The sequence below is a fragment of the Xenopus laevis genome, chromosome 2L (genome assembly GCF_017654675.1).
Source record: "Xenopus laevis strain J_2021 chromosome 2L, Xenopus_laevis_v10.1, whole genome shotgun sequence".
Taxonomy (NCBI): domain Eukaryota; kingdom Metazoa; phylum Chordata; class Amphibia; order Anura; family Pipidae; genus Xenopus; species Xenopus laevis.
In genome coordinates, this window is record NC_054373.1 from 155,829,724 (window position 1) to 155,844,524 (window position 14,801).

A 14,801-nucleotide genomic window follows, 5' to 3' on the forward strand; every position below is an offset into this window, starting at 1 on the left:
AATAAGGACATGTAATCAGAAAGAGTGAAAAGGAGGTTAACTACTATTAACTCTAAATTGATTCAGGGACTGGTCCGATTGACAACTTGGGAGTCTGGAAGGAATTTTCCCCCTTCTTGGTCAAATGGGATAGGTTTCAGATGTTCTTTTATTTATTCTGGATTAACTAGCAATGAGGCAGGTTTCACAGTGTAGAATTTAAAGCAGAATTTCTGCTTTAAATTAATGTATTTCTATGCACAGGATAGAAAGAAATCGGATTCCAAATCAAATAAAGATGTTTTATTTTGGGTGTTACGGCTCCTTTAACAGAAGCAAGGATTTATCAAGCATAGACTGGCTGATTTTGCCTTTTAAACCCAAAGGTTTTGCATCCTAGTTATCAGTCATATACAACTAATGTATTTTTGCAGCAGCCCCGTAAGAAGGCCTATTTATTATTTTTATGTTTATTTTCAGTCTTTATAGCTGCCCTTACCAAGGTCCTCTGACCATGTAATTGGGCTTTTTCTATTTGTTGCACTGGATGTTTCCCAAGATAACTATTTGGTTTCTTGAGATAAAACATTATCTGGCTTTTTCTGGCTCCCGTTTCCCATGCAGCTGTTAATATTACAGGTCAGCAGAAATCTCCTCTCATTGGGTATTTGTTTGGAAGAGAGAACTGCTTTACATCTACGTGATATCTATTCACAGCTGGGCTGCACAACTGTATGGCTGAGGAGCAGGCTGGGTCCTGCACAGGATTTCATGTTATTATTACTCTTTCCTGTAGATTTCAACTACACTGGATAATTGGTCTTCTAGTTCAAAAAGGTTGGACAGAATTGGTTAAAAATAGGGGGTAATAGTCAGGGCAGTGGAGTGACTAGATATTGGGTCCTGCAGAAACATCAATGGGCACCTAAACTCGGGGAACAAAACATCTCTCCATAAACATATATTACAGCTGCTTACCAATGGACACCCCCCATAGTTCCTAGCCCAAAAATGTCGCTACTACATGCTTGTGTTCAAGGAAGGGTCCAAGACAAATAACTTGTAAGGAGATTTAAGATGGCAGACTTGATGATACACATTCTAGTGTATTTTATAGCAAGACCTTTCTACCGTATGGCATTTATTTCTACTGTTTTTAGTATAAAATGGAGTCTCCCCTTCTGACCAGAAAGGCCACGTATCATTTAAATGGCAGCCAGTCCCGATTTGATCCACAAATAAAATGCCGAAAGACATTTAGCAATGTGGGTCACACAGTGGATTGCTGCAAGTGGGAGGCTCCCCTATTAATTGTGTTGCCAAAGACACAATGTTTGTGACAAACGCTACCCTTTCTCTAGCGAACTCACTGTGCTTCTCTAGAATTCCTTGGACTGCCAGAGCACCGCACTGCCATTCCAAAAGGCTGGAAGAATAAAATAAATCTAATTAAAGGAAAACTATACCCCCCAAACAATGTAGGGCTCTATAAAAAGATATTGCATAAAACGGCTCATATGTAAAACCCTGCTTTATGTAAATAAACCATTTTCATAATAATATACTTCTATAGTAGTATGTGCCATTGGGTAATCATAAATAGAAAATCGCCATTTTAAAAAATAACGGCCGCCCCCCTGGGATCGTACGATTCACTGTGCTCACAAACATACCAAACAAACTATACTTGTTAGGTCACATGAGCCAATTAACAGACAGAGTTGTGTCTTTTGCTCCAATACTTCTTCCTGTTACAGTTAGAGTTGTAGTATTTCTGGTCAGGTGATCTCTGAGGCAGCACACAGACCATCACGAAATGGTGGCTCAAGGCAAGAGATGTAAAAGGGCAATATTTACTTAAATATATAAACCAATTTGGTAAGATTCTTTAATATGCCACTTAATATGATGTAAACTGTTGCTTAAGTGTTAATTGTGGGGGTATAGTTTTCCTTTAAAATCTATTTAAATTTACAAAAAAAGGGGAATGCAACACACAAACTGCCGGGAAGAGTAGTCATGTCTATAGAAGGAACACAAGGCCACAGGAATAAAGTGAAATAGGAGTGCACTAGCAGTCCAGCAAGGCTGGTCCATGGGTAACCTGGTTGGGTATCACAAGCAAACCCCCCCCCCCCCGATCCGCCCTAGGAGTGAAGTCACTTCCAGTTTCATGGGTCCCTATGTCAGATGGTAAGTAAAGCTATGGTTTGTGGGTATGGGTAGAGTGTTAATTGGTGGGTATGGGTCTGGCTGTGGGTCAGCAGGTCTGGGTTGAGGTCGGGTCTGTCCAACCGGACCTATACAGGAGTCTACCCCAAACATACAAGTCATGACTGTACAGCATCCAGGGCATTACAGTTCAACAACAGCTGAAGGGCTGCAGGTTATCACAAAATATCTACATTTATCTAGTCTGACCACTCTGATGGGACCAGCTCTTCCAGCTGTTTGTCTCTACCCCATAACTGACGCTGGCACTGCCACAGTCATTGGAAACCCCAGTGGAATGTTACTGTTCGACAGTCCGACAGCTCTTACATTGCATGGGAGGCCAATTTTTAATATCCTGTTATTTGTTCTAACTGGACACTCAGGAGGAGCACATGCCGTTACCTTTGCCCCTCATTGTGTAAAGGAGACACAGATATAGGAAAGAGAAGGCTGACAGCACACATTTCCCAGCTGTTTTGCTCTCCTCCATAGCCAACAATCCAAGGCATCCCTTCCTATCAAAAGCCACCGCTCCTCCCGTACATATGGCCCCATCCTACTCTGACTGCACACAAGCTCTAGCAGCTAAAACCTTTACAGCTATACACAAGCAGGGACAGCAATTCTACTCTCAATATCAGGAATTATATTTTAACACCTTATTATATTTCAGCACTACTCCAGAGCTTCACTTGGGATATTAAGAGTCTCAGATATGAACACAGAACATAAATGGGTAGTCAAACCATTTAGGAGCAGATTTATCAAAGGTCGAGTTGTGTTTTCCTAAAAAAAATAAAATAAATACGTTTTTCAAGGGTAGTTTTCCCGTCAAAAAGTTTTTCAAGGTTAAAAAATAAACTTGAATTTTTCCGGCTTCTGTTAAACTAATTTTTCGAGATTTATTATACCCCGAAGCTGGAAATTGCTCAAACCCGAAAATACCCCAGCTAAAACCTGTCAAGGTCATGTCGATCCCTTGAAACATCTGAAGCTGTTAATAGCCTTCATGATATTCAAGTTTTTTTTTTCCGGTGGGTTTTTTTGAAAACTCAGTTTGAGTTTTCGGGTTGTTCATCCCAAATTCACCAATTCTAGTTTTTTCTTAAATCGGAAAATAAATAAATAAACCCCTATATGTCCTAAACAGTCAACCCTATGTGGCCATTTACTCCCATGTAAGGAAGGGAAAAACATTTCAAAACTACAAGTAATGAGCAACTGATCGCTTCACTTGCAAAGGCAAATCCTTTAGTATATGATGAGTAGAGAATGTTAAGTCTGAGATAATTTGCAATAGGTCTTCATTTTTTACTATTTGTGATTTTTAAAATGATTTAGCTTTCGGCTGCCCTTGAGTTTGAAATGTATCTGGTTGCTAGGATCTAAATTACACTAAGAGTAGTTTGAATAGGAGACTAGAATATGAACAGGAGAGGACCTGAACAGAAAGAGAAGCAATCAAAAAAAATACCAACATTAATGAGATGGTAGCCTCACAGAGCAATAGTTGATGGGCTACTGGGGTCAGTGACCCCCATTTCAAAGCTGGAAAGAGGCAAAAAGAAAAAGGCAAATTTAAAAACTAAAAAAATAAATAAAACTGAATACCAATTGAAAAGTTGCTAATAATTGGCCATTATGTAACAAAACATGGCGAAGAAGGTGATGAAGTTATTTTCTAATAGCCACTCAGTATTTCCTTGGTAGAAAGCTCCATGGTGCAAAGTATAAAGTATATAAATAAATATATAAAGTTGCATTATTTGCTAATGGAGGACAGCTTTTTCAGGCGCAATAAACATCCCACACGTGGCACAGAAATCCTTGTTATTTCACCTCCCCCACTCCCTGGCAACACAGAACACATATCCCTTTCTCAAATATGGTTTTAATTACAATTATAGTGTGTACAGATCAGGGTAATCTAGTGGGAGGGGAGGCAGGGACTGGATATTGCCGTTACACACAGTCGCTCTCTTTATGGGGAACCTTTGGTTAAACTCACGAGTCCTGCAACAATAATGAGGCCATAGAAATGTGCTCTATGACTGGATTTCTGTAATAGAAGGGAAACTCCCATGCTGTGGCTGCCTGCTGCCAAGTTCTGGGCAGTTACATCATAGCAAAAAATGGCAGGGTGGAGGCAGCGCCATCTTGTGGCGGTATCTGAGATTACACTGAACTGCAGCATTTATAAAGCTCCAACTCTTTCAAATTAAAGCAACAGTTTAACATGACGCAATATTTATTTACTATGGATACTGTTTTGCAGAAAGAAAGGAAATCATTTCTAAAAAATGTAAATATTTGCTTACAATGGAGTCTTTGGGAGACAGCCTTCCTGTAATTTGGAGCTTTCTGGATCATGGGTATCCAGATAAGTGATCCTATAACCAACATCAACTTACGGCAAGGATAAAAGACTAAAGCTATTTGTGAGGAATAAGTGAATCCCACTTGTGTGATGTCCTTGGAGCTTGGGCAGTGTAAGTAATCTGTCCAGTGCGTATCCAGCCATTTTCAAGAAGCTGTTAACAAGTCATTTAGTCCTGGCTGTTGAATACAAACACACCTTATTGAAAAGTAAACAAATGGTTATACAGACATTCTATTTTTAAAGATTAGTTTATTCGATGAGGGACAGAGCTGATGAACAGAAAACAAAATTAAGAGGGCTGGTAAGGGATCTTTACATGATAAAACATCTCCCAGAAAGCAGATTACAAATCATTAGACGTTTTATTATATATTTTCCTTGATTTACACTTCTGTGGGAAGAGTAAAATGCTAGAGGGAAGGTATGGCAAGCTGGTCCATGAGAGACAGACAGGAACACCGCTCCTGGATGCACATCAATCATAAATTAGGGTAGGCCGAGTGAAGGGGATTTGAGAGGTGCAATTTGAGGGCAGGATTTTGTCAAATTTGCTACGAAAGGCAGTGTCTGGGAGCTCTGTGCCATGCAAACACTGCCTAATCCGGATTTCTTTATTTATTTTAATAAACGCTGCATAATAAAGCCTTCCAATATCACCGCTACAGCAGCCTCCTTCACACCCACAGCATCACACAAAGCGGGAGGGGGGGAATTTTCTAGAAAAGCAATTCATATTTGAAGTCCCCGTTGAGGGACATGGCTTCTTTTATTGATCATTTCTCTGGCACACGGAGGTGGGCTTCTGGCAAATGCTCTAGAAGAGTGCCAACCATGCACCTGATGCCCTAGTGAAGCTGCAGCACATTTGCCTAGCCATACTGTAATAAAGGGCAAGCATTTCTTTCATTCGCCTCTGTCTGCTGGAGAATAATCATAAAAATGGAGCTCTAGAAGCCACCTTGTCCAGGATCCAGACCTGTGAAGCAAGAACGGCTTTTCTGGCATTAAAATAGAAACCTTTATACAGCAGGGCAGATGTGATTTGAGAATCCCTTATCTCATCTTACACAACTACTAGTTTCCTTAAGAATGAATATGCTCCCTGCAATCCAGTGTTATTTTGCTACACACTGCATTTCTGCCCCCCTCCTATCCCACGCACACAGAGTAAAAAGCTGCAGCAGCATGCAAGAGAGAAAACAAACAGCCCATTGTTTTTCTAACCGAAGGTCATTGTCCGATTGTTGAGGTTGGATTGCTTTTAGATTTCTGAAGGGACAGACAGCCGCAAGGGTGCTTTTCTTGCCACTGGCTGTTACAGAACAGGGCAGAAGGGAGAGTAAAGGATAAATTTGGGAGAGGAATCCATGAATACAGAGCTATTCCCATGTTCAGTCTGCATATTCTTCTGTCTCCTCTTCCCCATCCATAGATAAAGCTGCATACTTACTCACTTGGCTGAATTTCTGCAAATATGAACAAAAAGAAGAAGTGTAAATTGTAAAACTTTACAGCAGTTTGTGTATGGTGAAAAAACAGTCTTCTTCTGTTCTACTGGCCTGGCTAGTAATGTAACGTTTAATACGTGAGCCTGCTAGCAACCAAATATATGGTCACCAGCATCTGAACGTTTATTGCCTTTGGATAATTTTAGCTGCCCAACTGAAACAATGAACCCCCTTTCCACTTTGCAGATCAAGCCAATTCAACAAGCAGCATGGAAACAAATCACGAAACCAGTTGTATTCTGTGTGCAAGAATAATGGGAAGCAAGGCACCCTGAGCTGGCTACACAGCTTAATGTAGGTCATGTTTTAGCACTTATAAATTGAAGCCGGGCAGTAAAATAAAATTAATTGAATTCAGACCACAAGTCCAGCATTTTTTCATTTATTAGTAACTGCTTGTTCAGAGGCCCCAAGAGTACTCACTAGGGATGGATTTAATCCGTTTTGCAGAAAATTCGCCGAAATGCATTAACGTCTATGGGCAACGATTTTTTTTTTACGTGAAACTTTTTTTTTTTTTATCCTATGGGTGTCATTTCCGCGGGGAAACACGGCGATCCGCTAGTACTCACTCCCCACTCCAGTTTGCACAGGTAAGAATAGGGGAGTTTATACACAACACTAATCACTGTACATAGAGATTCCTTAACACTGAATGAATAAAGGATGAATAAAGGATAAAGAAAACAAACTGAAAGGGGAACAAAGCAAAATGTCTGCTTACTACTGCCTGTTCTTCTGTTTTTTTCGACTCTGGCATACCCCTTGAATCCAGATCTTTCTTTTCTCTCCTGATGAAATAAAAAACAACCTAAATATGTATTGTGTTACATTTCTATATTATATATTAGGTTACACTTTTTAGACATTATGTGTGTTGTGAAACAGTCATAGCATGCGATAGCAAGCAAAAGAAATCATTTGAGGTGTCAGGCTATGGACTGATGAATACAAGAAACTGAGCAAAAAAAAAAAAAAATTTTTTGATCAGTGTGGAGTACATGGATCAGATATAACTATTGTGATTTTATTAAATTTCCACAATTTCCTCAATTTCAAAAATTAAATGACGGCCTTACTTATCAGGTGCTCGACTGTGATCTCCTACACTGTGCCCACCAGATTTAGATAGCTGCTCCAGTGCATCCACTTTGTTCTCATCTGTTAATGACAAATACTTTAGTCAGCGATGTCATACAGACATGAGAAAATACTATTCATATCAGGCTATTTTTTACTTACCTCTTTGGTAAGATGACCCAGAATGTCGCCTCTCGTTTGGATGCGCATCGCCGCTGGGAGGGAAAGAAAAAAAAAAAGCGAGCAGTTAAATAGCTATACTACAAATTATTTCTGGACAAAAGTGACTGTAATCTACAATGTGATATTCAATATAGAAAAATGTTATATATTTTCCTTAGAATGGGCAGTAATAACTATATATGCCATCATGTTCCTAAATAATTCACTTACAGTTAGGTCCATAAATCTTTGGACAGATGACTTTTTTTCTAATTTTGGTTCTGTACATTACCACAATGAATTTTATTAGATCAGGTGACTGACTTGGCCATTCAAGAATATTCCAATTCTTTGCTTTAATAAACTCCTGGGTTGCTTTGGCTGTATGTTTTGGGTCATTATGAAACGCCTCCCAATCAATTTGACTGGATTTAGCTGGATTTGAGCAGACAGTGTCTCTGAACACCTCTGAATTCATTTGGCTGCTTTTGTCCTGTGTCACATGATGGATAAACACTAGTGTCCCAGTGCCACTGGCAGCCATGCACACCCAAGCCATCACACTGCCTCCGCCATGTTTTATAGATGATGTGCTATGCTTTGGATCATGAGCTGTTCCACACCTTCTCCATACTTTTCTTGCCATCATTCTGGTAGAGGTTGATCTTGGTTTCATCTGTCCAAAGAATGTTTTTCCAGAACTGTGCTGGATTTTTTTTTTTTAGCAAAGTCCAATCTAGCCTTTCTATTCTTGATGCTTATGAGTGGCTTGCACCTTGCAGTGCACCCTCTGTATTTACTTTCATGCAGTCTTCTCTTTATATTAGACTTGGATATTGATACACCTGCCTCCTGGAGAGTGTTGTTCACTTGTTTGGCTGTTGTGAAGGGGTTTCTCTTCACCATGAAAATGATTCTGCGATCTTCCACCACTGTTGTCTTCCGTGGACGTCCAGGTCTTTTTGCGTTGCTGAGTTCACCAGTGCTTTCTTTCTCCAGATGTACCAAACTGTAGATTTTGCAACTCCTAATATTGTAGCAATTTCTCTGATGGGTTTTTTCTGTTTTTGCAGCTTAAGGATGACTTGTTTCACCAGCATGGAGAGCTCCTTCCACATACAAGTACCCCCCCCTCTCAAATCAACTCCAGGGCTTTTATCTGCTTCATTGATAATGACATAACAAAGGAATTGCCCACACCTGCTCAAGAAATAGCCTTTAAGTCAATTGTCCAATTACTTTTGAGACCCTGAATTTAAGTGATAGTGTTAAAAAAAAGAACAAAAAAAAAAAACATAGTTCCTCACATTTTTATGCAATCTTTTTGTTCAACCCACTGAATTAAAGCTGAAAGTCTGCAGTTCAACTGCATCTGAGTTGTTTCATCTAAAATTCATTGTGGTAATGCACAGAACCAAAACCAGTTCTCCAAAGATTTATGGGCCGAACTGTTTACTGTCACTACAGTTTATAGTGATAAGTGTGGTTGAAAGAAAAAAAGTATACACCTCAACCCCACAATGAAATACTTATTGCTTCGCTGATCAAGAAGAGACTAAAAAGCCCAGTCTGAGCTGTTGCCAATTTTCCATGTTTTAATCAGGAAGTAATAAATACAGATAAACACTGCAAAAGTCTGTGGAGAAATGCCACAAGCCTTGCATAATGAAGAGCCTTGATATATGTTTTGTTACAGTATCCCTGTAAGACAACAGCATTAGTTGCAAGTAGTGGTGATGTGCGGGTCAGGGTTTTTCCGATACGCACCCGCCCGATTTCCGCCCTCCAACCACCCGCTCTCGGCCTAGCCTGACTTCCGGGTTCCTTTTATGGACCCACGATGACGCACCCCACTGATAACGTCACAAAAGGGCCGGGCGAACAGGTGCGCGGCTATAAAACCAGAACCTAGAAGTCGGCAGAATAAGGTGGCGTGTGGGGAGAGCAGGAAGAAGAGAGCGGCCCTGACGCACCCGCAAACGGGGGTGCAAGGTCGGCCCAAACCCGACTGACCCGCGGGTATCAGGCTGGTCCGCACATCACTAGCAAATAGATTAATATAAAACTGTAAAGGCTTAGGGCCCTGTCAGAAAGGGTGATTCGAGTGGTGGGAAATCTCCTCTCCCACGGTGCCCAACAGTACCTGCCCCTTCATATTAGTTGAAATTGCCTGTTTTCAGGGACAAGAGCAGCTTATACAAAGATCATGTACATACTGAATGTATATAGAACGGATATTGTGCAGCCTGCAGATTGAATGTGGAATTGTTGGTGGACAACAGGCGGTGTAGTGAAAGCATTGCTAATTCCCGCGAGTCACTGATTGAAGGCAGGATTAATTCTTCTAAATTTTGGAATGAATATGAAGCCTGCCTTCTGCCCAGCCACACTCCCAGAGTGCCTTCTAAATAACCTACACTGACCCCCTTCTTAAAAGAACAGTTAAGTGTAAAAATAAAAACTGGGTAAATAGATAGGCTGTGCAAAATAAAAATTGATTACGATAATTAGTTAGCCAAAAATGTAATCAATAAAGGCTGGAGTGAGCAGATGTCCAACATAACACAACACTACTTCCAAATTTCAGCTCTCTAACTCTGAGTTAGTCAGCAACTTTAAGGGGGGCCACATGGGACATAACTGTTCAGTGAGTTTGTAATTGATACTCAGTATTCAGCTCAAATTCAATAGCAAATAGTTATGACCCATGCCCATGTTACTACCAGGAGAGCTGCAAAGCAGAAAGTAGTGTTCTGTCATGTTACACATCCAGTCCATACAGCCTTTATACATTATATTTTTGCCTAACTAGATTAGAAACATTTTTTATTTTGCACAGCCTATTTAGCCAGTTTTTATTTTTATACTTAACAATTCCTTTAAATGACAGATGACATCACCAATAGACCAGGGAAGGGAGTCTGACCCAGTGTTCTTGCTGCTAGACCGATGGTCAGACTTCCATCTTCCTAGGTTGTGCCATTTGGTCCCTGCGCCTGAGAACAATACAAATATAACAACCAATAGGAGGGCCAGGAGGCAAGACTCCAGCCAGGTCATTCTTCCATTCTGCCCATGTCCTTTCAAAGCGAACTAGAATATTTACTTCATCATTACTCCTGTGGACACCCAAAAGTCCAAACAAGGAAAATACTAGATCGTCATATACCTAAAGTAGAAATAATTACACACTTACCTTTGAGAGTATTCTGAGCTATGTGATCGGGAGGATGGAGCTGCTGTGCTGCGTTTAACCCATGCATTCTCTTTTGGAGGAGGGGCTGGCATAACTTTAAGTGGGAGCTGGGAGTCAGATTTGGGGGATTTTGAACTAGGAGAAGGAACATCGTCATCTTTTCCAAATACCTCGTTCTCCACTGATTTCTCACTCTCTCGTCTCCGGGAGACTGTAGGCAAGAAAAGGCATTCTTAGTAAAACCCATATAATTAATTTACTACTTGGCAGGAAGCAAATGTTTGGAGGACACAAAGACTTAAAACTACAACAAAACTTGAATTACTACTTCTTTAAAGCCTACCAGCAGGTTCTTTGCTTCAAGATGATAAAAATAATATTCCCACCACAAAAAAAACCTTTGACAGTTATCATCCCCATTATGGAATGAGAAAATACTAGGAATAAATATGATCACATAACAGACTTTAGTTTTACAAATAATAATCAATATAATCACATTGCTAGTTTACAGACACAACAGACTGACACACCTCAAACTGAAACCTAAAAAAAAAAAAAAAAAAAAAAAAAAAAAAAAAAATAGCAAGAAATGCTGGATTTTATATACTCTACCAGCTCAGGTTCAGCAGCCCTATAACATTCATACCTTCAAAGTTGTCCTCAGCAGCTCCCCATCTTCTGATCGGTTTAGACAATCTTTTATGTGCCAGTGGCACTGCACATGCTCAGTGCGCTCTGGGCTGCTGTTGACAAGTTAAGCTTAGGGATCATCATCAATCATCAGAACATTAGGGAAAATGTGAGGTTATATCTGTCATAGGAGAGGACGCTACTAGGCTGATGATCAGTTAATTCAGAAGAAGAACACTGTGGTTTCTACGGTGCTATGTAAATGTTAATTATTAATCAGCCATGTATTGCAAAAGTTAAAGATGGTGTGTCAGTCAAAAAGCCCAGGTCATGCGCTGTAGAAGATTAGGAGATATTGGGATTCACAGCTCTTCACTGCTAAAGGCCTGTGGTGGCCTTGGGCTGGTACAGAAACCAAAAGCATAAGGTATCGCACATTGAAAGTAATTTGAAAAATGAGAGTTATTTCTCCTTTAACATCTTCGGCACAGGTGTTGCTCATAATTCAACGCTTCAATCAGCCTAGTGTACTTCCCACAAGCCTTTGTGAATCAAACATCTTGGAACAGCACTGCCAAAAATATATGAATCCTTTGCCATTACCTGTATTTCTGCTTTACTCATACTGTCGTCTGACCTTCAACAGGGTCAACAAACGTAATCTACTTAAAGTAATAACTGAACTTCTGGACAACACTAAACACATTGGGGCTCATTTATCAACACTGGGCAAATCTGCTTGTGGGGAGTAACCCACGGCAACCAAATTGTTGCATTCATTGTTCTACCTGCAGCTGGCTGAAGAAAGCCGCTGACTGATTGGTTGCTATAGGTTACTGCCCATGGGCAAATTTGCCCAGTATTGATAAATGAGCCCCATTGTTTGAACATTAAAGACTAGGTAGGGAATCGTGTATAAAAATTTAGGTGGATAACTCCTCCAAAACTGAATTGGTGTTAACTGTTCTAATCAATGATGAGTTGTTTGGGGTGCCTTACCCTATTTTCCTAGCAAAAGTGCACACAATCTGATTTCTCAATAAAAAGTTAAGAGCATGTGACCCAGCCCCCAGAATAACATACCTTTCAGGGTCAGGGCACACGTTTAGATTTGGGGATATTAGTCGCCCATTGACAAATATCCTATTCGGGTGACTAATCTCTCCGAACTGCCTCCCGCTGGCTAGAATGTAAATCTCCGGCGGGATGGCACTTGGAGCGTTTCATTTTCCAATTGAAAAAAAGGGGGAGGAGGTCCATGCTACACCAGGAACTAGCCAAGTATTTCTATGGGATTTTTAAACAGAAGGCTTACTTATGCTTTAAGCTTATAGCACACAAATGATTCTAGTTATTTTTGTCAATATGGAACATGCTGTTTTCATAACCCTGTATTCAGAGCTGTATTTAAGTCCACTGATGCCTTAAACGTACTAGACCTCAGCCCGCCCCCATGGCCCAGAAACTGATGTATTCACAGGACAGACGGTCCCAGTCGCATGTGCCCAAGTTGAAATAAGCTGCTTGTGATTTAGAAATGACATTTGGCTGCAAGAGAAAGGTGTATTGTTCTGGGCACTACTTAGAGCAATTTTAGATTTTTTTTTTAAATGAATATTTTTTTGGACAGTTAAAGGAATATGGTCACAGGGAAACAAGTATTTTTCAAAAAGCATCGGTTGATAGTGCTGCTCCAGCAAACTTCTGCACTGAAGTCTGTTTCTCAAAAGAGCAAACACATTTTTTTTATATTTCATTTTTATATCCGACATGGGGCTAGACATATTGTCAGTTTCCCAGGTGCCCCATGTCATGTGACTTGTGCTCTGATAAACTTCAGTCACTCTTTACTGGTACACTGCAAGTTGGGGTAATATCACCCCCCTAGCAGCCCATCAGCAGAACAATGGGAAGGCAACCACATAACAGCTACCTGGTAAGGGTGGTGGCACACATTCGTGGGGAGATTAGTTGCTCAGCGACCAATCTTCGCTTCTTCGGGCGACTAATCTCCCAGAAAATCCTTCCCGCCGGCAAGAATATGAAATCACCAGCGGGATGGCATATGAATCGCTTCGGATTTCCGACGTCGCCCAAAATTTCCTCGTGCTATCCTGCCTTGCAGGCATTTGGGGAGAGTAGTAGAACGGAGTAGGGGAGATTTGTCGCTGGGCGACTTATATCCCCCGAATCTTCATGTGTGCCACCAGGCTAAGAATAGGACTGAATAGTAAAAACACATGTCCCACTGCGACCCCGATTCAGTTACATTGAGTAGGAGAAACAACAGCCTGCCAGAAAGTTCCATAGTGAAGTGTCATTTAGGAATAAAAACTACACCATAAAAATCATGACAGAATCCCTTTGAGGATTGAACAAAATTTTTATATATGCAGAAATCGCAATTCTGCCAAACAGCACTAGAACTATTCACAAGGAGCATGGTTTTTTTTTTTTATAGGTGATCAGAGGCAAACGAAAGTATGTGCAATGCCAAGAAGGGTGTAAAGGGCACGGATACTGGACTCTGGAGCAGTGGAAACATGCCCCCTGAAATGATACATTTCAACAGTCTAAAAAAAGTCAGTTTGGTAGATACCAGGAGAACAAAATGGGAATGTGGAGATGAGAAAGAACTTGACCAACCTGCATAGAGCCCTGACTGTACCTTACAGAACAGCTTTGGAATGAATTAGAATGCCAACTAAAAGCCAAGCCATACAGTTTATGTCCTGTGCACTCTGTTAGTGTTGTATGGCTTGTATTCCATGATTTGTATATTATATACCCAGGTAACAACCAAATAAACTGGCAATACCAAATTATAACTGTGTGATGGTTAGATTGTCCTAACAGGAATTAGAACTAGATAATTATTAGAAAACTGGATTACCAAACAACTATACTAATGTTATATTTCCAGTATTTGCTCGGGAAATACAACCCGTTACACAGCCTGCTATATATCTATATAATCTACAGTCTGGTCACTTCCCTATGGGACCAGACTGTAAATTATATCCCTATAAACGGCGCGTTCTGACGTCGGAACGCGCTGTTTATTTGGGTCAGCACTTCCGCCGATGCTCAGCACTTCCGTCTCCCTGCAGTTATACTGTAACTCTGCTCTTGCCCCCTTCCCTTCCGACTGCCAGAATTAAATCGTACTCACGCAGCAGGGAATGCTCCTCCTTTACCCAGAGCCAAAACTCTAAGCCCCTGGGAGCGGCGATGTCAGACGCTGAATGACGTCTAAGGAGGCGGGTTTTGACCTTATACGTCGCTAATTCTCTCTCCCTCTTGATAAGAGCAGCGTCGCTTGTTTAGTGACTGCTGCAGCCTGACACAGTGGTCGGGCTTCTAAAATGCCTTGCTGCAGGATGGCTCTCTAAGAGCAGCAGCAGCAGAGAGTCTAGTTCTCTGTAAAAAAATCAACGGGGGAACGATCAGCACCTCTCTCCCTCTTCTGCTCCCCCTCCAACTACTCCGTCTGCCCCTCCCACACCCTGTCACTCTTCGGTCTTGGAGACTGGGTGGGTGGGGAGACAGAGTGTGGACATTACAACAGCTATGGTGCACCGGCATGCCCCCCTTCCCTCGGCTTCGCTGGCTGGAGTCGGACTGTGTGACTTCCCTGTGTGGAGAGTGT

The 14,801-nt window shown here is 41.1% G+C and overlaps 1 protein-coding gene across 2 annotated transcripts in view; it reads right to left on the bottom strand.

Moving 5' to 3' along the window:
• Nucleotides 1-4,805: 4,805 nt before the first annotated feature.
• The window catches only part of eif4b.L (eukaryotic translation initiation factor 4B L homeolog), a 40,945-nt gene continuing 30,949 nt past the window's right edge, over nt 4,806-14,801 (bottom strand). For both annotated transcript variants that reach the window (XM_041582596.1, XM_018247586.2), the window contains exons 11-15: nt 10,520-10,730; nt 7,324-7,376; nt 7,161-7,242; nt 6,806-6,872; nt 4,806-6,039 (exon numbers count right to left, since the gene is read on the bottom strand). In XM_041582596.1, the coding sequence (XP_041438530.1) occupies nt 5,965-6,039; nt 6,806-6,872; nt 7,161-7,242; nt 7,324-7,376; nt 10,520-10,730 (488 nt within the window). In that variant the 3' untranslated portion in view covers nt 4,806-5,964. The remainder of the gene's footprint in view (nt 6,040-6,805; nt 6,873-7,160; nt 7,243-7,323; nt 7,377-10,519; nt 10,731-14,801) is intronic.